Below are 25,222 nucleotides of genomic sequence, written 5' to 3' on the forward strand. Positions count from 1 at the left end.
TCTTCAAAACTGAGCACTGTTATTTCAGAAGGGGAAGCCGCAGGACACTAGAATATTTAAAGAAGCCTTATCAATTCTCATAAGGCGGTTAATGTACTAAATGAGTCCAGGGCTGCAATTTACTTATGTAAGAGACAAGCACTTATTTGTTTAGAGGAATGGATGGTACTTAAAAAACATCACTAAGGGCCTAATTAACAAAAATGTGATTATTTCTCGATCTGATCGCTACATCTATTCTAGTTAGCTAGCTGACCAGATACTATCTATCTATGTACCTCTATGTCTATTTTCGTATGGCTGGGCTTATTTGATTTCCTGCTCCCAATAAGATGCACAGTCAATAATTAATTATATTCACTAAAGGAGGGGACGGAGTTCAACATTATGGATGATAAATAAGTTTTCTTGCTAGAAGTGTGTCTCGGGGGACTCATTTAAAGAAGACCCCTACCCTCCCTTAGAGTTCTTTGCGCTCATGGGGACAGCAAAGTGTAAAATTAGGAGCCCATGTTCTGGAGGGAGAATGTCCAGGTTCAATTCATGATTCTATAATAATGTGTAAACCTTGACTAATTAACCTCTCCAAACATGCTTTTCCTACTCTGTCAAGTGAGGATGAAAATAGCATCTTAATAATGAGAGTACTGTGTGCACTACATGGGAGAGTGCATGTAAAGCACTGAACATGGAGCCTTGTACACAGTGAGTATAAGGGGGTGTGGTATCGTCATCATCACCATCCACCACCCCCTCACAAGGGCGAGGAGGGCAGATTCAGCCTAAGCTTTTAATCCAGTACTGATGATGTATGCACTGTTTTATACACATTGTGCAAGGTACGTGGGATAGAGATGAACAAATCTTTATTCTGTAACTGCATTACTACCCTGTTTGTCATATATTGATTTATGACCATAATAGATATTTAATTTGAAAGATATAAATCATCACCATGAAATGGGTTCACCATGAAATGGGTATTCTTGTTTTTTGTTTTTTTTTTAACATTTCTGGTTGAATGTCAGCTTCTTTGAAGCCAGTGGTTCTTACAGCTATTTGATGTGTCTCCTTGGGGTTGGGAATACTTCTGGCTTCACAAAGTTACGCTGTGGATACTGGCTGCTTCATTGCTGAAAGGAATTCTGGGAAGCCTGAATTTGATTGACTGGAGCATGGAAAAAAGGAGGTAGAGTTGACTCCATATCCAGAGAGAAGCATGGCCTTTACTCTTGGTGGCCTTTGGATCCACTGCACGGCATTAAATAACCAAATGTGGGGGAGGATGGCAAGTCACTGTCTCTACTTTCCTGGAATTTAACATCATTGACATACTCTTTGGCAACCTTTGCCTCAGGGGTACAGCAGACAGAACACAGGCTTTAAACACAAAACCGTAGCTATAATATTACCTACCACTTACTGAAAACCAGCTAGATGTCACACACTCTTCAAAGAACATCATATATATTATCTCCAATAAATATCCCAGAAGCTCTACAAGTTTTTATTATTATATTCCCTGTCTATATCAGAAAACTGAGGATCAGCAAGGTTAAATATATTGTACAATGTTTTATAAGAATATAATTTGAAACCACTTGGAATTTAAAGTCAAGTGTATTTGACACAAGGTTCCACTTATTTCCAACATGTATTTATTGGAGGATGCAATTTCATGCACCTTATTGAATTATACTAACTTCTTCATTTATAAAATGGATAATACTAACCACACCATTGACTTGCATCATTACATGACATTACCAACTCAAAATATCCACGCTCATAAATATCTTCTCCCCATCTTGATCAGAGGCTCACTTTCCACTCATTAGGTATCACTAATTACTTCTGAATGAATAAATCTCTATCTTATTAAAAAAAAAACAATTATTCACCTATATTGGCTCCTGAGATGATCCTAGTGCTCTAGAAACTCACTGTCTAGTGGTGGAAACCATATTAAACCACATAATCTCTACAGGCATTGCATTTCAAAGTGCTGGACTAGGCTGAAAGTATTTGTTCTGCACACAGTTCAACAACAGAAACTGTGCCAGTATTTAAAAATGAGTGATTTCATTCCAAAATCTGGAATCTCTTTATGCTGAAAAATTACAGTTCAGGCAACACTGGGCTCTATCACCACACAGCAACCACCGGTGAGCCTTCAGGGGCAGGTGCTCTCTCACATATGCCGGTTGTTTTGGGTAACAGCAGATAGGCCTCATTCACCTACTTCTCTTCCTTTTATCACCTGTCTGCAAAACTTGTTCCCAACCCTTGGAGAAGCCCGCAGCCTCCATAAGGATCAGGACAACTTCTGGCACAGTGTGTACTCAGGTCAGTATGCACCGTGTGTTTATTGAATGATAAGACTCTAAAGGGAAGAACAGCAGTTTTTAATTAACCTCTCTTTCACAGATTCAAACCAATTTTTTATCCATTGGCAACTGATCTTGGGAAATGGCTGGGAGGACATGAAATTCTCAGCATGACAACATTTTGAAATAATCAAAATGTGCATCTTCCAGGTCATGGGTCATCAGCACCATAGTTGGCCATCAAAACAGAAATGTACTTAATCCAGACCGATGAGCCATGTAGTTGCTGTGTTTGATGAATCTTCGTGCCTTCCTGGCACTAAATTAGGCTTACTTGTGGTGCCCTTTCCTAAATGGTGTGTTAAGAGAAACAGACAAAACAAACAAATGAACAAAACAAGATAACATTACTTTTGTGGGAGGAGGGTAGAAAATTGGATAAACCCAGAAATAATAAAGATGGACTTTGAATTTAGAAAGAGCTGAGTCTAAATCCTGGTTCTACCAACAAACATCATTTTAACTATGGTCACATCACTAAATGTCTCAGAAATGTTCTTTCCTTTCCTCTACAAATAAAGACAATGCTTAACTTTTGTATTAGCTCTGAGCATCAATAGTAATCCATCCAAAACATGGTCAATCACTACACCTGCCCATAAAGCTCATGAATAAAATATGATATTCTTTTTTTTCCCCTTTCCCCCTTCTTACTTACAATTTTGTGGATTTTTTTCCTGACTCAGTATTATTCTCTGAAACTCTGTAATTACGAATGTGAAAGTAAAACATCTAAAAATTGAGTTTTATTTCCATAGTCTCAATTTTTATCTGATTTAAATAGTAGCATGCTTTTAAAATCATAAGGAAGTATTATTTCTAAATCCTTATCTTCTACATTATATTATACTATACAGTATGTGTTTTCTCTTTATATCAAAACATTGTAAAAATAACTTATTGAAAGAGGAATTTTTTGGTGAATTCGCAAATTTTCTCTCTCAGTATGTAAATACAATTGATTTATTCAATATACACATATATCTGTGTGTTTGTGTGTCTAACTACAGACACACCTATCCTCACATATGAACACATATATCATTCAGGAGAAAGTTCGAGGCATCTAAACAAGAGCCACAATACCAGTATCTTAGCTTCTTTGAACAATATGATTGAATGCTCCTTATCTTACTAGAGTGACCCCATGTTCTCCTATGCCACGTGTGCAAGTCCCAGCAGTGAATTTAAAGCCAATCTCATTTTAAGTTTCCATTGTACTTGGCACGATCCTCATTTTTCACTGCATTGCCCTCGTCAGGGCTGTGGTCCAGGCTGGGACACCACTGCCGATAAACCGGAGCCATAATTGAACTTATAACTATAAATGCTTTTCCTTCCACAACAGAAGTATTACTATAAATGAGAGCAAGCAGATTTTTATGCTTTGAAGTACATAGGTAATCTCAAATGGCAGTAAGTGTATGCCTAGGATAGATTCAAATAGTAACACTGTGTAATTGGCTCACCTCTGATCCTGAAAGTGTAACAAATAATTGCATTAATCATTTTCTATACATTAGCCCACATTTGAGAAGGGCTTTCAGCGAGAGATGAAGGCAGCACCTGGCAAAGGGAAGCCCACCTCCTAAAACTAACTGGATGCAGTGAACCTGCAAAGATACGGCAGCTTTCCAGTCATTGTCAACACATCTCCTCTGTTTTTAGGTTTACTTTTTTCCAAGGAGGGGTCTTTCAACATGGTTTGAGTGAAAAACGGCTGACGGGCATTTTAGTAGCCAACCACAGTGGAAGTGAGGGGTTCCACCTGCACCTAACTTTGCACTGGTCTCTTCTCCTTCTCTGCACATATAGTTCCGGTGTGCAGACTCCCAGGAAAGTCTGAGCTCTCCCAAGGTTGCTCTGGCACCCTGGACCAAAAGTTCAGTCTCATCTCTGTCCTCCCCATTCTGTTCTGTCCTCCTTTGTTACCCTGAAATCGTAAGCGTGGTTGCACTGTTGTCCACATGTGACCATCTGTTACCCAGAAACTCCTCCATCCACGTATGCAGTAGATATTTACTGCCTATTGTGTACTAGCATTGTTCTAGGTGCTGAGGACAAAGAACATGCAAAAAAAAAGTTCAGGACCTAGAGAATCTTATACTCCAATAGAGAGATAGAGAAAAAAAATTAAGAAGTAAAACTGTAACACCCTGCCAAATAATTATAAATATTGTAAAGAATAAAACAGCCAGTTGTGTAATGCATTGCATCGTGGAGGGTGATTGTAGACAAAGTGATCTGTCCAGGAGGGTCTGTGACATTTGAGCGAGAGTTGAGTGACAGGAATGAGTGTAGTTGGGGGGCCTCCTTGGGGAAAGAATCCAGTCTCACAAGGGCTGAAATGTCCTCTTAAGGCAGTAATAAGACTACTCAACGTTTGCTTAATCAGAGTAACAGGAAGCTTAATAGAAGAAACTATTTTGAATGAAGAAATACAATTATTTCTAGCATTATCCTCATCTTCTAATTAACCTGTTTTGCAATTTTATGGAAATTAACTTTGAAGCTATCAGCTTCTCAGAGGTCTTTGCTGCTTTAAGGGCTTCATAACACCAACATTCTGTGTTTATCTATGTATTTTTTTTTCTGGGATGAAGTCCTGTCACTTTTATTATATGGTCACAGGGTGTCAAAATACTGTTTGTGAAGAGGAGAAATGCCATTTATTGAATGCCAGCTGTGGAATAGTGAGTGTGGCTCTGAATTCAGAAGAACCTGAATATGGAAAGGGAGGTTATAGCTCAGTGGTAGAGTGTGTGCTTAGCATGCATGAGGTCCTGGGTTCAATCCCCAGTACCTTCATTAAAAAAAATGTAAATAAGCCTAATTATCTACCCATGCCCCCCCCAAAAGAAAACCCCAGAAGGACCTGGATATGAATTCTAATTGGGCAACTCACGATCAGTGTGGTCTGAATGTTTGTAGCCCATGAAAATTCATGTTGAAACCCTAATCCCCAAAGGTGGTGGGATCTTTGGAGAGGTCGGGTCTCTGAGGTGATTAAGTCATGAAGGTGGAGCCCTCATGAATGAGATGAGTGATCTCATACGAGAGATCCACAAAGCTCCCAAGCCCTCTTCCCGCATGTGCGAATATGTCTGTGCTCGCAAAAAGGGCACTCTCCTGGGCGTGCTGGCACCCTGATCTCAGACTTCCAGCCTCCAGAACTCCGAGCAATACATGTCTTCTGTTTCTAAGCCAAACACCCAGCCTGGGGTGTTTTGTTACAGGCACCTGAACTGACTAACACAAGGCAGGTCGCCCATATCCCTTGACCTCCACTATTCAAAGTCCTAATGAGAGGCAAACTTCCCCACCATTTTGCTGGAAGGATTTCAGGCAGTCAGGTATACAAAGTGCCTGAGCTCTGCTTGGCACTCGGAGGAGCAAAGGAGACCATAGTTGGTGAATTTCCCTTGCTTTATTCCATACAGTTTTTCCAACCACCCAATTTAATCCAAGAGGAAAGAAGTCCTGAAAAGTTAGGTAATTTCCCTAAGCACTCACGGTATAAGTGAGGAGCTCAACTTCAAACTAGGATTTTCACAATCACAAACACCTATTTTGTTTTTCAGTGGCTGTCTTTTTTTTTTCCTGCTATGTCAATTCACAAATAATAAATGCTTTCGATTCTTTTTTCTCACCTGTTTGTCGTATCTAATCACTCTCTAAGGCTTGGGGATTACTGTTGTTTTGTTTTGAAACGACTCTGTTAACAATCCCTTCATTTCCATTCTCACCGCCAGCACCACGATTCTGACAATTATCACCATAAAATAGAAATATGATGACTTTCACATCAGCCTTTTTGCTTGCATACCCTCCTTTCTCCCCAGATTAGTTTCTCTGAGTCATTCTGAGAGCAACATTCACTGACTTAAAACCAAGGAGAGCATCATAATAATACAGACCAATTCCTTCCACCTTTGCATCATTTCCAAGATGATGTGGATTGAATTTTCCTTCCGCAGTTCTTCACAGATTAGAATACGTGAACCTTCTGTGATGTCTCCTCTACAAAGGTTTCCTTTAAGATAATTTAAACTAGAACACTCCTGCATAAAATCTTTGGGGAGGAATTATGAGCACCTTGTTTGGCCAATAAGATCTGGTTTATCCCATTTTATTATTATTATGATTATTAATATTAATAGTAGCATTACTAATTGTATTATCATTAGAGAAAGAAATGAAACTATATCTTGCATAGCTGACAAGACAAATGCCTCTGAAATTCAATAAATGTTTTTGTAATCTTGTGAAGTTAGATTATATCAGGTGAAACATGAAAAAATATTATATGTATTGTTCAGTAGTAGAAAAAAACAGAAACAAAATGTTAAACCTCCTCCTCCAAAGTGATCTTTTCTCCCTTAGCACCCCAGATATCTCCACTCCCCTAGGTGCTGTCTGAGATCAAGCCCTGGGCTTCCTTCAATTCTATCAGCAATCAACAAACAGTATTGTTTCGCTCATTTGAATGCTTCCATGAAAACCTCGAAGGTCAGTTATGGAAACAGTCAAATGAGCAGAAAAACGAATGCCTGTTGAGCTGCAACATCTTTGAGATCAGGAAGGATGCATTAATCACCTCTTGGTATACACACCTAGCACAGGTATAAGATAATCGCCATATTCATATGCAAAGAAGCTGTGGTTTGAAAACTGGCAGGAAACGTATTTGAACCGACATCATGACTGATGAAGAAAAGATTGGTTTAAAAATACAGGCCACATTTTTTTTCAATTTACTTTTTTGTTGTTATTTCAGAACCTTTTGCCTTTGAGAAACTTTCTAATGAAACCATTTGAAAAGCAAATCAATTAACTTTCTCATTTCTCTCCATGTCACTTCCCTCTCAACAAACTCCCAAGAAAAAAAATGTACTTAAAAAAAAAACTGCATTATAGACATGTTCTTAGTGGGTTTACAGATAAGGAGAAACAGCCTTCCTACTGCCTTACATTTTCTAACATTTTCAGGTAATTATGTGAAACAGACCTTAGAAGGGCAGAATTCACTTCCTCGCATCTGTCTTTTGGGCAGAATCCAAAAAGCAAAGGAACCAAAATAAGGAAATCAATTCCTGCCAACGAGTGCCTGAAAAGCTCCAGCTAAATGAACTGATGTAATCTCAGCGCAGGACTCAGGCGGTGATGGCAGGGGAATTCTCATTACTCCCGAATCTGGAGGAGGGAGAAGGATATGGAGTGAAGCGCTCCAGCAGTTCAGCTGGTGGAAGTCAGAGATTACTGATAAGACAGAGGCCAAAGGAGCTCTCCCTTGCCTGGGCTTGGGCGATGTGTCTTACACTGTTCCGCCAGCCCCCAAGTGACAGGAATCCAAGGTACCACTATCAATCTTATTTGCCCCAAACAGATAGTGAAACACAGACAAGAAATTGGTGAGATTAGATAGATAGATTTAAAAAGCCGAAAAACACAACACATTTAAGCTTGTGACCTGTGCTCCAAATAACTCAACATACTGCTGGAAAATTTCCAGTGTTGATCAGAATGGGCCCAGGCATGCTACATTCATCTGACAAAAGAAAAGCCTTCCTTGCAGTTCCCAAAGTGGGACGGGAGAAATTTGCAGAGGATGCCAGATTTCTTTCCCAATGTTAACCATCTTAGATCACATAAAAGGCAAGCGCATCTCCTGCCATTTCACTGGATGACTGCATACTGCACATTGTGTATTGTCAGCTCACATTTGCGGAGGCAGCTATAACTTGAAAAGGAAGAAAAAAGGGAGAATCATCAGGAACTATGAACAATCGTGTATTCCTGTAACAACATCTGGAGAGCTGGGCTTAAGGAAACTTCCATTTAAAAAAAAAAATTGCCAAATTGTATACAGACTCATTTCATACAGCAATCTAAGGAATTATAAAATTCTTCAGGAATCAGAAGTATTAGGAGCAAATTTGTGTCTAAAACAATTGCGGAGAAATTATCTAAACATGCTCGAGCTTCATTAAATTGATGAGGTCAATTCAGTTTTCTTTCTAATGTGTTTAAGAACATTAAGATATTTTCATTACTTTTCTCTCAGAAGGGAAGAGAAGTAATCTATGAAATGTGCATTCAAGTTTCTTAATGAAGGTCAGAATTTGCTGTTAAGTGGTAAGTAGTTTCAAAGAACTAGTATAATGTTTGAATTAAATGCTATACTTATTTAAGATTTTATACCTCAGGATAGGTTAGAGTCTGCTGCAGTAAATAGCCCCCAAAACTTGGTGGTTTAAAGCCCAATAAGGTTTATTCCCACTCGTATTCCAAGACCTCACAGGTCAGCTAGAGGCTCTGCTCTGTTTGGGATCTTAGCTGACGGAGCACCTGCTTCCTGCACCATTGCTGGTTGCCACAGGGTAAGGTAGAGTCTGGACAATCTCCATAAGCAATTACATGCTCCAGCCCGGCAGAGATAAACCTCACTTTCGCCCACAATTCACTGTGCACTGTTCACAAGGGACACTCTAATCACAAGGAAGTCAGGAAACATGAGTATCAGCCATGGCAGCTACCATTTATTAAGGGCCAACTGCATGCTAAGGCTGGGAAGGTGCTTTACGTGCTCTGTGTAATTTTCATAATACAGTAATGATGTATGTGTTAAATATCTTACATGTAGATATTACGAAGGTTCTACTTAGCTTATTAAATGAATCTGAGGCTCAGGGAATTTAAGAACTTTTTCAAAGCCAAAAAACTACTACTGTGTTATGATGGTCAATGTCCTTTCCTTGACACCACACAGCTGATTACCTCCTTAGGTCTCTGAAACTATGTAATTCTTCCCTTTAAAAGCAATAAGAAGATGTGTTCTCCAAGCATAGAGCCCATCTGGTAGACTTTGTAATTTTATGTTACACATTGTCTGTGAAACGAATGGTATAGAGCTAAAAGACGGTTTTAATTATTTACATACAGAAAAGGGAATAATAACCATAACTTTAAAAAATGTGGGTATTCTTTGTATTTATTAAGACTCAAATATTTACTGCAAATAGTTTGCAGAGCTACAGGGATTATGATGAATTGACACGATACTTATATAGCATCAAGAGTCTATAGGAAAATTGGAGAGAGAGAGAGAACATTTTGGCATAAATTATTCAGTAGAAAAACAAACATGATACTCCATCCTCTGAATTTCCCCTTTTGTCTCTTTCCATTGCTTGGCTAGTTCTGCTGGCCTCCGTGTTAACCTCAGAAAATAGTCCCATCTGGTCCCAACTGTTAAAGTGCTAGAGACCTCTGTTGAGCAGCATCTTCAAAATTGCCAAGTGTTCTAACGCCTTGATATTGAAAAACAGTAGACTGGAAAATTACAGGAGATTGGTTTCCATAGACCCTTGTTTACAACTGTAGCTGATAACTAAACAGCTCCAACTCATTCTACGGCAAGTGGTTTCTCTGAAAACCTCTAGATCAAAAAAGCAAAACGAAACAAATGTCCAAATCCAACCCCTCCCCCTGCAAAGAAACAAAAACAAAAACAAAAACCTATGCAGCAAATTGTAAACCTTATTTATTTTTCCTAAATTGCTGCATTTTACAGAATCAATCAGCCAGAGTACCAGTACAAGAAGCTAAAATCCTTTCTAGATCTAATGTAAATATTGTGAGCAGAGGAAATTATCTAAATGGTAATAAAATAACAAGGAATAACTGTTTTTAAAAACCTAATAATCAGTTAGTGCTTTTATCACATCAAATGCACTAGAATTCTTTGAACTGAAGCCTTTTCATCATAATGTACGAAATTAAATATCTGTTCCTTGTAGAATATGATTCTGCTAAACTAGATTAAAATCAGATCATGGGCAAAATCAGTTTTGCTTACTATAATCCTAGCCTATCGAGATGCTAGTCTAGTAATCATGATGAACGTCTCCCCTCCTCATTTTTTCCCCAAGTTTGGACTTTCCCAAAAGATATAATGTGTCAACCTTGTGCAGTTTTTTTTAATGTATTTCATTACAGTACTACGAAGGATAACAAATGGCACCCATTTCAACAACCCACTAGGGGATTCAAAGGAAAAAAAAATGTTTGTGTTTGTGTGTCTGTGTACATGTGTATAATCTTGTGTAAAGAGAGGCTCAATCAATCGATCTATAGATAGATATGTAGATAGATGATAAATAGATATGTAGATAGATAGATAGATATTATATCTGTAGAAACGGAATCCAAATGAACCAAAGGATTAGTTGATTTAAGAGAGAATGATAAATATTTAAGCTGTCTTGGGGGAATTGTGCTGACATTGGATCTTCGGATTACTTCTCACATAAAACTCAGAGGATTTGGGATCTTGTCAGGAAACTGGAATGAAGCATGCTTACATGATGTTAATCATGCATTTAATCATTCTTGTATTGCAAGTCCCCTAAATGGTGACAGATAAAATGAAAAGAAAAACAGGCAAGTGTTCCCCTATCACCCCATCCCCTAACACTAAGCTTTTTCAAAGGCTAACACGAGTTTAGCTATGTTCATTTGAAAAAAAAAGTTTTTTATTCATCTGATTTTAAAAGAATACCTGAAACAAGTCGTTATCTCTCACTTAAAGATGTAATGATTTTTTCACAAATTATTTTCAGTTGTCTAAAATTATATTCTATTTTCAGATGCTAACTGATCTGCAACTCCAATACAATAGAGTCTAATAGCACTGATTTTGGAAGCTACTTAATCATGATGCATGCATGCTAGTTATCTGAGAGGGCTAAAATTTTCCACTAAATACACGACAATGGTATGGTTTCGATGATTCAACTTTGAAATGAAATTTTAGTGGTGAACTTCAACAATTTCACTGGCAAATATTATGTGCCACCACTGCTGCTTTAGAAAAGAGGGAACTGTGACTCAGAAAATTGATATAAAAATCATAAAGCCATATGGTTGTTGGGGGCAGAACATGTTTACTCACGAACCCAGTATTCTTTCACCCAATCTGAAGAGACTTTTGCTTTTGTCACTGCTTCTATGGTAGTTTAATTTTATTCTTAAAAAAAAAATTAAGACTCTGATATAAACATATATTAATGTGACTATTTAGGTATCAAATTGGGAAGCAAAAATCAATGTATGTTTTGAGAGACTAAACTTTAGAGAACTCATGATTAGAAAATAGTCATCCGCCTATATTTTGGGTAAAAGTACAAATTGATACAAACTTTCTAAAGGAGAATATGGTTCAAAAGAATCACAGGTTACAATATGTGTTTTCTTTTACTAAACATCTGTACCTTAAGAAATTTATTTTGTTAAATAATGTAAGGTGTTTCCTTAATTGATATGGAGGTTAAGGGTTGTTTCTTATGGCATTTTCAAATAGAAAAGAAATATCTGTTCATGTTTGGTCTATCAATTTAGGGGAATACTTGGCAGTCATTAAAAGTAGTCATTATACTTTTGGATCAGTCAGTTTTAAAACCTGAAGAGAAAGTATGCTTCATTTTAAACCATGTATGCAGAAGGCTGATTCTTCGTCTTATTTGGCTAGTATAACTTAAATAACTGGGAAAACTAAAAATCTTAAGTGAAGACTTTCATATAGAAAAATCTATTTTTTTTTATATTTGTTATATTGTTTTGAAATCCTAGGGATTTTATCAGTGTTTTCTTGCTGAAGGAATAACAGACATGGTTAACATGAAATAAAATACACTGCTTCTTAATTTTCCACATTAGCAGACACCGAGTAATTATTTTCCCTATGTGGTCAACTTCAGCATGCCCACTTTTGCTGCGATTTGTTGGAGGCCATACATTTCCCTAATGGGTTGATGAGGCTACACACTTTAAATATGGCACCTCGTCATATTGAATATGTAAGCTGAAGGAGTCTGAGAAAACAGCAGATGCAGAAGTTTACTCTGACCTTCCTCCACCCTTTTCCCCTGAAATTGGTCAACAGACACTCCTGTGAGAGCTGCCCTCTCTATACCTGGAGAGAGGGAGCATCCTTATCTTTGAGCACAAAGGGACATTGAGAAGAATCAGAAAAGACCTTGCTAAATTTCCCCCAGTTGACTACACTCGCCTTGTACTCCTGACTTCTCACATTTCTCCACAACTGCCCATCCTTCCTCAAACCTCGCATGAAAAGACTCAGATCTGTTTCTTTGGGTCTTTCTCTTCTTATGAAGTCTCCTGTGTCACATAAGCCTTATAGTATATAAATGTGTATGCTCTTCCCCTGTTAATCTGTCTTTGTCATTTTAATTTCCAGATCCAGCCAGAGACCCTAAGAGGATGGAGAAAACCTTTTCCTCCCCTACGCTCTTCACTGTTGTATTCAGGGCAGGCACAACTATCCATATTAAATGCACGAATCTATATCCTCAGTGGCATTGTCACCTATTAGTGCTTCTGAACTCTGTTCTTGAGGGTGAGAAACGGCAAAGGCTTGGAAACCACCTAGGGCTCCCATGCCTGCCAGGGTTATTTCTTCTTCTTTTTCCTTTTTTTAGCCAGGGATTCCAGACAAAATCTTTTCATCCATATTGCTAGCAATCCTATTTTATATTGTCCTTCAGTTTAATAGTTGGGAGAAGATGTCTTTGTTTATGAGCAGAGAAACACAATCGTCAAGTTAACATCTATACTGCGACAGTCCAACCGAAGTATGTAAGCCAGGACTGTCATTTTAAATAGTTTAATAGCCATATTTGAAAAGTAAAAAAAAGTGAAATTAATTTTAATAATGTTCTTTATTTTACCCAATATATCCAAAATATTATCACTTCAACATGCAGTCAATATAGCATAATATCAACAAGATTTTTGCAATGTGTATGTAGGTGTACTGTCTTCAGAATTACCACATATTTTATACTTAGAGCACATCTCAATCTAGATGAGACAAATTTCAAGTGCTCAGTTGCTACATGTGGACCATAGTGATCCTGTTGGGTGGCAGGGCCATTACAAATGTAAAAGATCATCTCACTTTCCAAAGTACTTATTCTGGAGGCATGTGATGTTTTTTAATCTTTTTTTTTAATGATTTTGAAGTATAAAACAAAGATCACCAGAGATAAAAACAAACAAAACAGAACAAAAAACACATTAAAATAAAAATATAAGTGCAATAACTTTCCAGGGAGGGGAACGCATGCCAGTGTAGACATGTGCTGTGTGGGTTCACTGATTTAGGGAAAGAAACCCAGGGTTCTAAGTACTAGGTCTACATAGAGGAGTGGGTGTCAGGGGAGTTGGTAGGGGTGGGTGGCAATTTCATGCAAGTTACGCTAACTAAAGATGGAAAACTAGCTCCCTGGATTGGATTATATGCATTGATTCTGCACAATTTAAACCCAATAATCCCCTTGTCGGAAAAGTCTTCAGTTAGTTTCAATAAAGGTCTGTCATCCTTAGGTCTCTCAAAGTTTACAGATCTTTACTAGTTTTATTTCGTTCAAACCAGTTGTGGTAACAGAGCATCAGTTTTCTTTGCTCCTAGGCAAAATACCTTCACATGCAGCACATGTTTTACAATAGAATAACCCAAGAAAGCAGTGTAAATAAGCATATTAAGTACAAAACAAGGTTAATTATTTTCTAAGTTTATACAACACTGTCAACAGTAGTATAAATAAAATAAATGTATCTAATAAATATCATGTCATTTAAATTTTCTTTAAAAAAATCCTTTACGTGTTAGGTAAAGAGAATATTCTAAAAATGTGATTTTTATGTAAAGCTTATTCATTAAAAGTTTATTTTTTCAGAAAGCACTTCTCAACGAAAGTTAGCTTTGTATGCCACATGGAGCTTGCATTATGCTAACAGCTGGATATACAAAGGTGCTGGAAGTGTAGTTTCCACTTAGGTATTGGAGGAAAGAAAACTGGTATTCATTGTGTGTAGAAAATTAGGAGTTACATATTTCTTACATTTACTCCAAATGCCTTTTGGAGTTGGATATTATTATCAGCATTTTACACATGGGGAAACTGAAATTCAGAAAAATTAAATAGCCCTGTCCCTCCTTCCACAATTAAGTGGCAGAGTCAGCATTAGAACAGGTGTGTCTGATCCCAAACCTCAAACTCATTTCTGAACAGCATGTTGCTTACGGTTCAGAATCATCTAGCAGAAACCTGGAAGCAAGAAAAATAAAGGAAAAATAACCTTTCAAATATTCACTAAATGATACCTGTAAAAACACTAGATGCCACTATTTTAAATGATCTCAACATGTGAAAATATAAAGTCAGGATGAATGTTATCAGAATATGCTCATGTCTTAGTTTCCTATCATCTTCTCCGAATAAACTGAACTCATCAGAGTTAGTCTTTGAATTTAAAATTTTTATCCTCTCTAATAAAAAGCTCTCTAAACAAAGCTTAGTTGCACACTGGTAAAAATAAGACAACAGGCCCAAAATGGAGTCACTTATGCTAAACCCTACATCATCACACTGAGACTTACTCACACTGTCAGCTTTCCAGAAATGGAGTCAGTCAGGAATCGCCTGATCAGAATTAGCTGGGTAATTGCCCTGCTAGACCCCTGACAACCCCTGAAGTAAATTGTCCTCACAATAACCATTGCCCTCTTTACCTGCTATAACTTCCTTTTTCCCTCTCCCTTCTGACTGTACGTTTTCCATTTTTGTACAGCTCTCAAAGCTCCTTTTTACCTGCTAGATTGGATGCTGCCTTATTTGAATCAATTTTTGCTCAAATGAACTCTTCCAGCAGTTCTGGCATCAGAAGAAGAAACTGAAGGGCACCCTGATGGTCCCCAGGAGCAAAGAGCAACCAGGCATAGATGCCCATGGAGCCCCGTGAGCTCCCTGCTTTCTCTCTGCCTGTGAAGGTCCCTCTTGGTCCTGGCTATGCAGCTTTGGGGTTGTGAGGTTTCAGAATTTATTTGAGCATTTCTTTTTTTCAGACTGGTTTTGACTTAGAAACCATTTTGGGTCCAAGGTCTGACTGAGTCTGATTGGAACTAGGCTGGGTCCAGTGTGAAGACTTGGGTGAGTAAAATTTTGTTTTAAGGCTGAACAATCAGTTTAACTTTACCACAGATAATCTTGAATTACAGTGGCTACAGTGGAAAATCTTTAACCTAGATAAGATTATCTTTATGAGGTGCCCTAGGGTAAAAAAAGCTCAGCCAAGCACTCACCATAAAGCATAGAGGGAAAATGAATTCTTTCCTCCTCTGTGATGTCTAGTGACCAGGATGAGACTTTCTGGGACACCCCACTCACTTGAGAGCCTACAGACACAGGATCCTGGGAAAACTGACAGAAGCCCACAGAAGATGAGGATTCTTATCGAAGTCAACTTTCCCCAGCTCCACTGTGACGCCTGGTTAAGAGAGGAAGGTGTACCATCATATTGCCCCTTCCTTTCCAAGCTCAGATTTGCAGGAAACAGCATTTGTCAGAATTAAATCTGTGAATTGTGACTTGCGAGTTTGCCCTCAGGTACCTATTGGTTACAGATTGTTTATAACCCTGAGACAGCTAGTGCCTTCTTGTTTGTCTTGTGTTTGTGTCCTGAGAACTTGGGTTGGTTGAGGCCCCCAAAATACTGCTGAACAGAAATGTGGGTTGCAGGCCATTTGCAGCTGGGGTCCTATTGGCTGTTGCCAGCTCTCAGGGAATTGCCTCTTTCCTTGTTTCTCTTTGGGAGTGACTCTGGATCTTGTGAGCATGCATCTTTTTTGGAGAATTGCTCTTGTTTCCCAGGAGTTTTTCAATACTTCCAGGAATAATTATTTGTCCAAGCTGAAACCTGACCAGGTATTTGAAACAAATTTTTTCTTTTTAAATTAGGTCTATGGTCAGAGATTGGCTGAAGTGGTAGCTGATATTCAGAGACTGATAGGAACTTTGTTTTCAGTCCTTCTCCAGTAAGCTCAAGTGAAACCAGATACCCAGTTTGTCATTTAACAACACAAAGCTTCCTCCCACAAATTTTTAATATTTTACTTTAATATTTTAAAGTTGAGGGTTTTTTTACAGTAATGTTTCTGTAAAAATAAAAGCTAAATAAAACCACTTGATTTACATTTAATGCCCACTCTTTTTTATGTCTGTGAGTCTGTTTCTGTTTTGTAAATAAGTTCATTATAATCTCCAGGTCCATCCATGTTGCTGCAAATGGCATTATTTCACTTTTTTAATGGCAAGGTAATATTCCAGTCTGCTATATATATCACAGCTTCTTTATCCAGTCATCTGTTGACGGGCATTTAAGTTGCTTCCATGTCTTGGCTATTGTAAATAGTTCTGCTATGAACATTGGGGTGCATGTAACTTCTGAATTGGAGTTTTCTCCAGATATACGCCCAGGATTGAGATTGCTGGGTCATATGGCAAGTCTGTTTTTAGTTTTTTGAGGAATCTTCATACTGTTTTCCATAGTTGCTACACAAAACTGCATTCCCCCAAACAGTGAGGAGGGTTCCCTTTTCTCCACATTCTCTCCGCATTTATCATTTGTGGACTTTTTAATGATTAAGACCTACTTTTTTAAGGCATATAATAAATATATTTAACTTACATTTTCACAAAACTTTTTTGTTAGTAATCATTTTCTAATGAATTTCTTGGAAAACTGCCAATAGCCTTTCTTTCCAAAACGATATGACTTAATGAAGAGAGCATAATATATGATATATCTTTTCTCATCCCCCCAATTTCTCAAAAACCCCAAATAAACTGAAGTGTGTCGAATGTAGGGGAAACTCTTATGTTCTACTTTGGTGTCCAATGGTGGAGAAAATAACAGTCTAACAGAAAATAAATGTGAAATACTATCTAGTTTGCAATTGTTTTTAAAATTATATTAAAATATTTTGCAATTAATGATCTAACTAAAACAAAAACAAAAATGAAAGCCCACTTCAATCAACATCATAGGGTAATAGGATTATCCTTCGTCTGAGAAGGTTCAGGCCAGTTTCAAGCCTGCTTAAGTCTCCCTTTCTTCCCAGTCTGTGCAGAGAATGAGCAGTTTGATCTCATGCTAGGGCTTTTCACACCCTGTAATAGACCATCTCCTTTTACCCTGAATCTGCTTTTTGCAGACCACAAAAGTTCTTTATGGTAAAGAAATCATTACTTGTGTTTACTGTAAGGAAATTTCCTCTAATTAAATTGTTGCCTTTTTACCCTTATGGAGTCTAAGAATAAACAGTACTAATGGGAGCAGATTTAAGCAGATTAATTGGTAAGTATCTGTGGTGCTAATTGCTCTGCTTCTCTGAAAAATCCTGGGATCCTCAAGAGCGGGATATATTCTGAAAAACATGTTGAGCATGTGACGGCCATCCCTCATTCATGTCACATTAAGAACCTCTTTCAACAGAGACCATTACACATCCCTCCATCTTTGGTACAGTGTGCTTCAAGTACATTCTGGGTATCTGGCATGTCCTTGCTTTTGACCAGCTCTGCCCCCTACTAGATGAAGAATAAACAAGATAGAATGCATTATAAATACAAAAATGTGAATTTTAAATAAAATACAATCATTTTCCACATAGAGGTTTTTAATGGTCACATATTAGCACTTTGTCTTATTACGGACTAAATTAAGAAGTATTTACCCTTTGACTCTGTGCATCTACAGAGAAGAGTTTAGAGGCACCAATCTCAGGGCTTCACCTCAAACCTAACATGAAGTATGGCCAAGCATAACTGCTGTGAAAAACAAAGAGGCTCACTTTACCTTCACAGTTTCAGGAAAAAATCAGAAGTTCATTTAAATCTGTCAGCAGATAATATGAAGTGTGTGACATCAGTAACACTGGATGCAAAGAAGAGTGGACAGTCACTCACTGTTAAGTGTGAGAAGCACTGACACCTTACAGTTTGCAGGAACGTGGTCTTTTCTATTTTGAAACTTCTCTTCAGGCTCACAACTGTTTCAGGAACCTACCTGCTGTGCCTGTTTATACTGATTACATGGAACAAGCAAAACAACTGTTTTATGTTGAGCCTTTCCTCTTTTATCTAAGCCTTGCCATTGCCACTGATTAAATTATGCAGAGGCCATCGAGAATCATTACATTCCATCTTAATGTATGTTTCCTCTCTAAATTACGCATCTCGATAGCTCTCCTTTCTACAAAAAAATTGTGGTCTCTAGTAGGTGTTTCTAATAATTTGTTCAATCTAGCTCTTGAATGTAAAATCTAAGAATTACATATAAATTGGTTGCCTTTATTTTCTTTTCCCCAGAGTATTGGTGCTCAGATTATAGTTTGCACATGGTGATGTTAAAATGTAGATTCCCTCCCCACTCTCGGAAGATTCTAATTCCAGGTCTGGAGCAGTTATCTGTACTTTTCTCAAGCTCTTAAACTCTAGGTAGTCTGGCATACATTTTGACACAATGTCCTTCTAGCAAATTGAGGCAATAATCTGAACAGTCAGATTTACATATTCATTTCTGTTAACTTCCCAGACAAAAGGCACTTTCTTTTCAGAGAAACTTCTCTTTAAGGAAAAGCAACTGTCCGTACCCAGCCCCCTAGTCTTGGGCATAACAGAGAAAACAGGAAGAGTTCAATTATTTAAGGGCAATAAAATGATCAAATTAATGAATTAGTCATCTCATGTCCCTGTTTCCTGCCTAACCACTGGCATTGATTCTTTTTTAAAGGATGAATGACTACCACCCTCCAAATAACAAAAGAAAAAATATAAGAAGCTAGACTCACTAAATATTATAAAAGCCAATGGATATTGTCATGTAATGTAATGTCTGACCCTTAGATTGCAAAATTTTAAAAGTTTAAAGCTGATCATTTCTAGTCTTGGCAAAACCTTGGTAGGAATTTAAATTCATACAATGGTGAAGGAGAAATATCTTCTCCTTCGGTAATATCTGTCAAAGCTAAAATCATCACAAGTTTTTATCCAGCAACCTTGTAATAAATTTCCCAACAGAAATAAAACACAAATTTATTAAAAGTATATCAAGAAAAAATAAGATGAACTATTCAATTATATGAGAATACTTGAAAAACATGGTTTAATACCCTCTTGAGACAGGTAGGGAAGGGGGCAGGGACCAACAATTACAGGAATGACACAGCAAATGAATATAGGCCAAAAACTGGCTAACACCGAACTGGGCCCAAGATGGCAGGAAATTCAACTCCGGTAGACCTTGAGCTTCATTATAGGCTCAGTGCAATATATTTGCATGTAAATGGCACACGATGGGTACCACGACAGTTCCCAGGCTGATAGTAAAAGACCAAAAAATAGGTGGGGGCCCAATTCCTAGGAATCCTCACCCCTTTCCCAAAATAACTGGTATAATACTCCCACTTGTCAGCATATGAAATTACTGAACCCATAAAAACTAAGCATCCCAGGGACACTCTCACTTTCCAGGACAACCCCATCTCTGGAGGCCTCTGGCCTTCTGAGAAGACCCATACTCTGTCTATGGAGTGTGTATCTCCCTGAATAAATATACTTTCACTTATTATGGCTTGCTCTTGAATTTTTTTCCTGTGCGAAGCCAAGGACACACACTCGCTGGACACCTGGCACATGACCATCCTCTAGTGCCCATTTTCCTGCAACACTGTTATCTCGTAAATGTTAGTAAAATGAACAGTTATAATACGATTGATGTAACTGAGTTCCTAGGAAAAGCTGTAGAGTCTTGCATAAGGCTTGTTTCAGACCATTGAGAGATGTCCCTTTCTCTCATCAGGAGGGACTGCTGACCTCTGTGGACCTACCCACGTGTCCATATTAAGGTATCAATCCTATACTTTTGGCACTGGAGGGTGAGGTTCTGCATACTGGAACCTAAGGGGCAGAGAGGGAAGTTCTTAGGCAATGTACATCCAAAAGTAGTGGTGGTACTCTGGCAAATATTCCAAAATATCTACAAAGCAGAATGTGTCCTGTTATGTAATAATATATGTATACTCAGATTAAAAATAAATCTCAGTAGTTGTATTACCTTAGAAATATCTGTCAAGTGCTGAAAGCATACGTGATGAGTCTCAGGAGCCAATAATTATAGTTCAATTTTTTTTCTTCTAACAAAAGAAAATTGGAAATAATGATTGATCAGACACAGAAATGAACTGCAAATTTTTTGAAGAAAATGATTTGGTTCTACACAAGCACATTTAAAGGCACTCAGTTGATTCTTTGAAATTCATGCCACTGAGCAGTCATTTTCAGGCTTCAGACATCTGATAATCAAACAAGGTGCTTGTTAAAAATTGCAGATTCACAGGTACACATGCCCAAATGATCTGGGGTGGGGCCTAAGGATTTCAGTTTTCATAAAGTATCCAGTATCAGTTTTACTCAAGTAGTCTGGAAATCACAAATTGAGGGGTGTCCCAGAACAAAATTGAGGTGGATGGGTCTAGATGATTGTCTTAAGCTGTTTTTCTGATGGCCCCTCCAACTATAGTAAATCTTCAATAATATTGTGCTGAAACTCCATATTATCAAGCATCAAGTGGTTCCAAAATCCAACAGAAAGTGATGGTCATGGAACATACTCAAATAGTAATAGTTTGTTTTATATGTTAGATTGTTTAAAATCGACCAATTGAATTTTAGCAAATATCTGTCAAAAATAACAATTTTATTTTTCACTGGGTGAATGTTGAGCCATACAATCTGACAATAAATATTAAGACATGTATCAGTAAAAGCTATCTTTGGTTCGTGTGTGCTACCAATAACTTAATGTTTGCTATTACAGAAACACATGTATCTAATTAATTTAACTGCAGGAAATCGCAAAGAAGAACTAAAACATCATCCTATTTTATTCCACTAGGACTTAAGATCTGATTGATTAAAATATTCCTTATGACCACCAACGAGTTTATGGGTTAGGAAGAAAGGCAAGACATGTTGCAGAAAAACATGATACTGCATGTTATAAGCAACAAGAGAGAAACAGATGAAACAATTAGACACAATTAGAAACTTATTTGATGGCAAGTGGGAAAATATGCCAGTAAGGCTATGAAACATAAGAATTCCAGGAGTTCTTTAAAAGCTAAAACTTTTTGGCAAAAAAATCAACCAACTATTGCTCACATTCGAAAACTTTATAGTTTAATAGCTTTATTATATATCTGCTATATCTTATGAAAATTCTTCCATGTGTAATCAAATATCTACTAATTGTGCATAGTTTTGAGATTCAAGAATGTGATAGTTTTTTGTATGTTAACTAGAAATCTATTCCTTTAATTTTTTATATTACAATGTTAATATATGTATATTGTTTATAACATGAAACATCCTGCTTTTCAACATAAAAACTTTTTTTTATCATTTCCACTAAAATGAAGTACTTCTACTAACAGTCTAGTTCTTGAATTGTTTTATGAGCTTTTAATTTCTGGTGGGAAATTTGGGACTTAAACTTTCTGATTTACAGTTTTGCTAAGTAGCCTTCCTGATGTAAGATTTGGCCCATCTACTTTATTTTATTTTATGGAAATAAAATATCTATCTATCTATCTATCTATCTATCTATCTATCTATCTATCTACCTACCTACCTACCTACCTACTTATCTATTTATCTATCTTTACCTATAATAGCAAATGTTATGCAGTAAAAGTCAATACAAGATACTTTTGGCTTGAAACCCAGCCAAGAGGATATTGATTTCCCAAAGTATCTGCAGGTAGCTTCATTTATAAGGTTATCCAGGAGAAGAAAACTCAAGACAAGTACTGCAGAATAGTTCTATTCAACTGTAAAAATACAAAAGTCAAGCAAAAATGAGAAAAAACTTGGAAGGATGTACTGTAGCCTAATGTGTCTTTAATTTGTGATTTATAATATCTGAATAAAAAGGAATTAAGCAAGATTATAGCATTACTAGTATTAATACATAAAAGTCTGTTTTGGACTCAAGACACAAACAGAAAGGGAAATGCTTTTGTGGGGACTGTGGTTCTCAATATAGTTTATTCTTACACTTGAGAACAGGAGAATCCCCTGGTACATGGTCAGATATTCTAGAAACCTGAGGGGAGCCAAAATTTGCTTGTTCTAAGTGTGGACCTCTTTTAGGGATCATGCGTTGTCCCAGTGGGGAAAGGATCTCTTGTCAGGTGCACATCCGCTTGCAAACCCTTAGTGAATTAGTGTGATATAGACAAGAAAAAAAACAATGCAACTCCTTGTTTCAAATAATATGCTTAGAAGCAGATCGCCAAATGATGAAAGTATTTCAGGACACCAATATGTATCATTTTCTACATTTAGCTCTCTTTTTTGAAGTTGTTCGTGGTGCTCCAAACTTCTCTGTCAATTTAGCACATTTGTTCTTCTTTGGGGAACACAATTACTGTTCTTCTTGTGGGTGCATAAAGAGGAAGGTTATTGAAGTCTGTTATGAAAGAGGCAAAGAAAGAAGAGGAAAGGAACTGGGAATATCTTGATTTTACATAAACATAAAGTGAAAAAAATCCCTGACAGATGTAGCTTTTATTCATGCTCACTGGGGAGGGTACAAGAAGATTCTAGGGCATTCTCTTCTATACGATTACTGTTTTTAAATTTCTACTTTTCTTATATGATATAACATTTGAGTTAACGCAATTAATTGTTTTAAAGATAAAAATGGGATTTTCAAGGCTGGATCTCATACGGGAGAGCAGTGGAGTACCTAGGAATCTTTTTCATGCACTTTGCCACCCATGGTTCTAGCTTCTCCATTGGAACAGTTCATTCTTCCTCGAGGGCCTGAGGAATAATTAACACATTCTTTCTTAATGATGACAGGCATTTTTCAGAAAGTTTCTCAAATCTCTCCATCTATTTTCACATCTAGTTAAAATTCCATCACACCTTCTTACTCTACACCAACTCCTCCTCACCCTATATATATATATATATATATATATATATATATATAAATATATATATATATTTCTCTGCTCTTTCTTCTATTTTTACACATAACCTAATACATTCTCCACTTTAGACTCAAAAATCTTCTCAAAAATATCCATTTTTCCTTACTAGTAAGAATAAAACACTCCAGCTGAATATCCTAGTGAGAACTGTTCAAATGTGTTTTTTTATTTATTAAGAAAATAACAGTGCTATACTAACAATAAATAAAAATACCTACACATCATGTATCAAAACGGTAATAAAATCCTATGGTACTTTGTGGAATACTGTCTAGACCATTATGCAATTCTATAAATTTAGAGATTGAAAGAACTTGGGAAGAATTGACAAAAATATTGGCAAGGCAGGAATATGACTGTATTCCTAATATAATTTTCACAATCAAAAGCTTTAATCTAAATTAAAATAAAAATTTACAGACAAAAATAACCATTCAAATAAGCAAACATGTTGATTTTGTCTAAAGCACTCCACTTACAACATTTATTTTTCCAACCATTCCAAAAAAAGAAATGGCGACTGTAATGAGCATGGTCGTTGTAATATGGGGGTGGGGGGAGTTGAGCACTTTCTATGGTCCAGAAACTGCTCTGAGTACTTCACTTGCATTATTTCAGGTACATATCTCTTATGGACAAAGATAAATGCCAGCCTCTCAGGTGGGAGAGAGCATTCATATGTGGAGATTTAGTGTAGCAGGGCATCTAAGTTAGTGGAAATGAATGATACCCAGTGAATTTATGAGAAGCTCTGCCTTTTCAATACGTGAATACCTGGGAACATGCATCATTCTTCGGTCTACCGACTAGCTGTATAGTGAAGTAGTGGGAGGAATTTTACACGCTGGAAAGGATCCCTTGGCTAAGGGGAAGACAGAGGTCTAAATCAGCAAGCGCTACAAAGCATAGGCACCATGACTGGCAAAATGGAGAGGGTTGCGGGAGCACAGAGTAGAAATACAGCAACCTGTGATGTGGACTATGTTGAGGTGGTATTGAAATCCAGAGCTTAGGCATGAGGAAGGGAAATGGTGTCTCTGACAGATGAATCAGCATCTGCCATGTCTTCTTCAGTTTCTCTGAAAGCGATTAATAGCAGTGATCATAAAATTCTGTGAAACCAAGTTGTTGGAAGAGAAATGATAGTACATTTTATTCAAGACAGATTGCCAGCTACACTCAACGTACGTAGAACTGAATTTTCCTGTTCAAAGGGACCTAAGATGTGTGTTTACTACCACCGCTTCACACTTTGAGACGTCAATATATGTAGTCATGGAAGGTCAGCAGTGTTTAATGGTGGATTGCGTCTGGTTCGTGGATCCAGAATCTGAATTCTTCCCACTACATTCATTGCTAATCTCTCTGGCCTGATGTTGGAAAAGACTCACATGAAGTTGCCTTGTTTCTGAACTTGCCCTCCTACGGTCAGTCTGTTCTCAAGAGTACACAGAATGAAGAGCAAGGTGAAATCATGTCACTTCTCCGTTCAGAACTATCAGTGACCTTTAATTCTATGTAATGTCCCAAAAGATAACTGCCACACACCATCCCTTCATCGTCACTGCTCACTAATCTCTGGCGTTGTCTCCCATTGCACTGCCTGGCACTCTTTTCTCCATCTTCTTGGTCCCTCGTTGATTACTGACCTCACTGTGTCAGGAAAGCTCTGACTTCAGGCCTATTGCTTTTCCTCTGTCTCTCACCCTCCTTCATATATCCACTTGCCTTCCTCAGCTATTTCCACATGTTGTTTTTTCCCCAATTGTCATTTTGATGAGTTGCCCCTGATCACATTTTTCACAAGAGCCACTAATCTCCTTATCCCCTGATCCTCCTGATTCTTTGCACTCTCTGCTTGATTTTTCTTATAATACTTATCACCACTTGATAAATATCTTAGCTTTTTTTT

At 37.4% G+C, this 25,222-nt stretch overlaps 1 protein-coding gene across 2 annotated transcripts in view; it reads right to left on the reverse strand.

The window, feature by feature from the left end:
* Positions 1-2,598: 2,598 nt before the first annotated feature.
* The window catches only part of PCDH9 (protocadherin 9), a 164,789-nt gene continuing 142,165 nt past the window's right edge, over positions 2,599-25,222 (reverse strand). The window contains exon 3 of one of the 2 annotated variants that reach the window (XM_072976341.1): positions 2,599-2,676. In XM_072976341.1, coding sequence (XP_072832442.1) covers positions 2,647-2,676 — 30 coding nt within the window. In that variant the 3' untranslated portion in view covers positions 2,599-2,646. The remainder of the gene's footprint in view (positions 2,677-25,222) is intronic. The other variant, XM_072976340.1, reaches the window with a different exon arrangement.

Source organism: Vicugna pacos, chromosome 14 (genome assembly GCF_048564905.1).
Source record: "Vicugna pacos chromosome 14, VicPac4, whole genome shotgun sequence".
NCBI lineage: Eukaryota > Metazoa > Chordata > Mammalia > Artiodactyla > Camelidae > Vicugna > Vicugna pacos.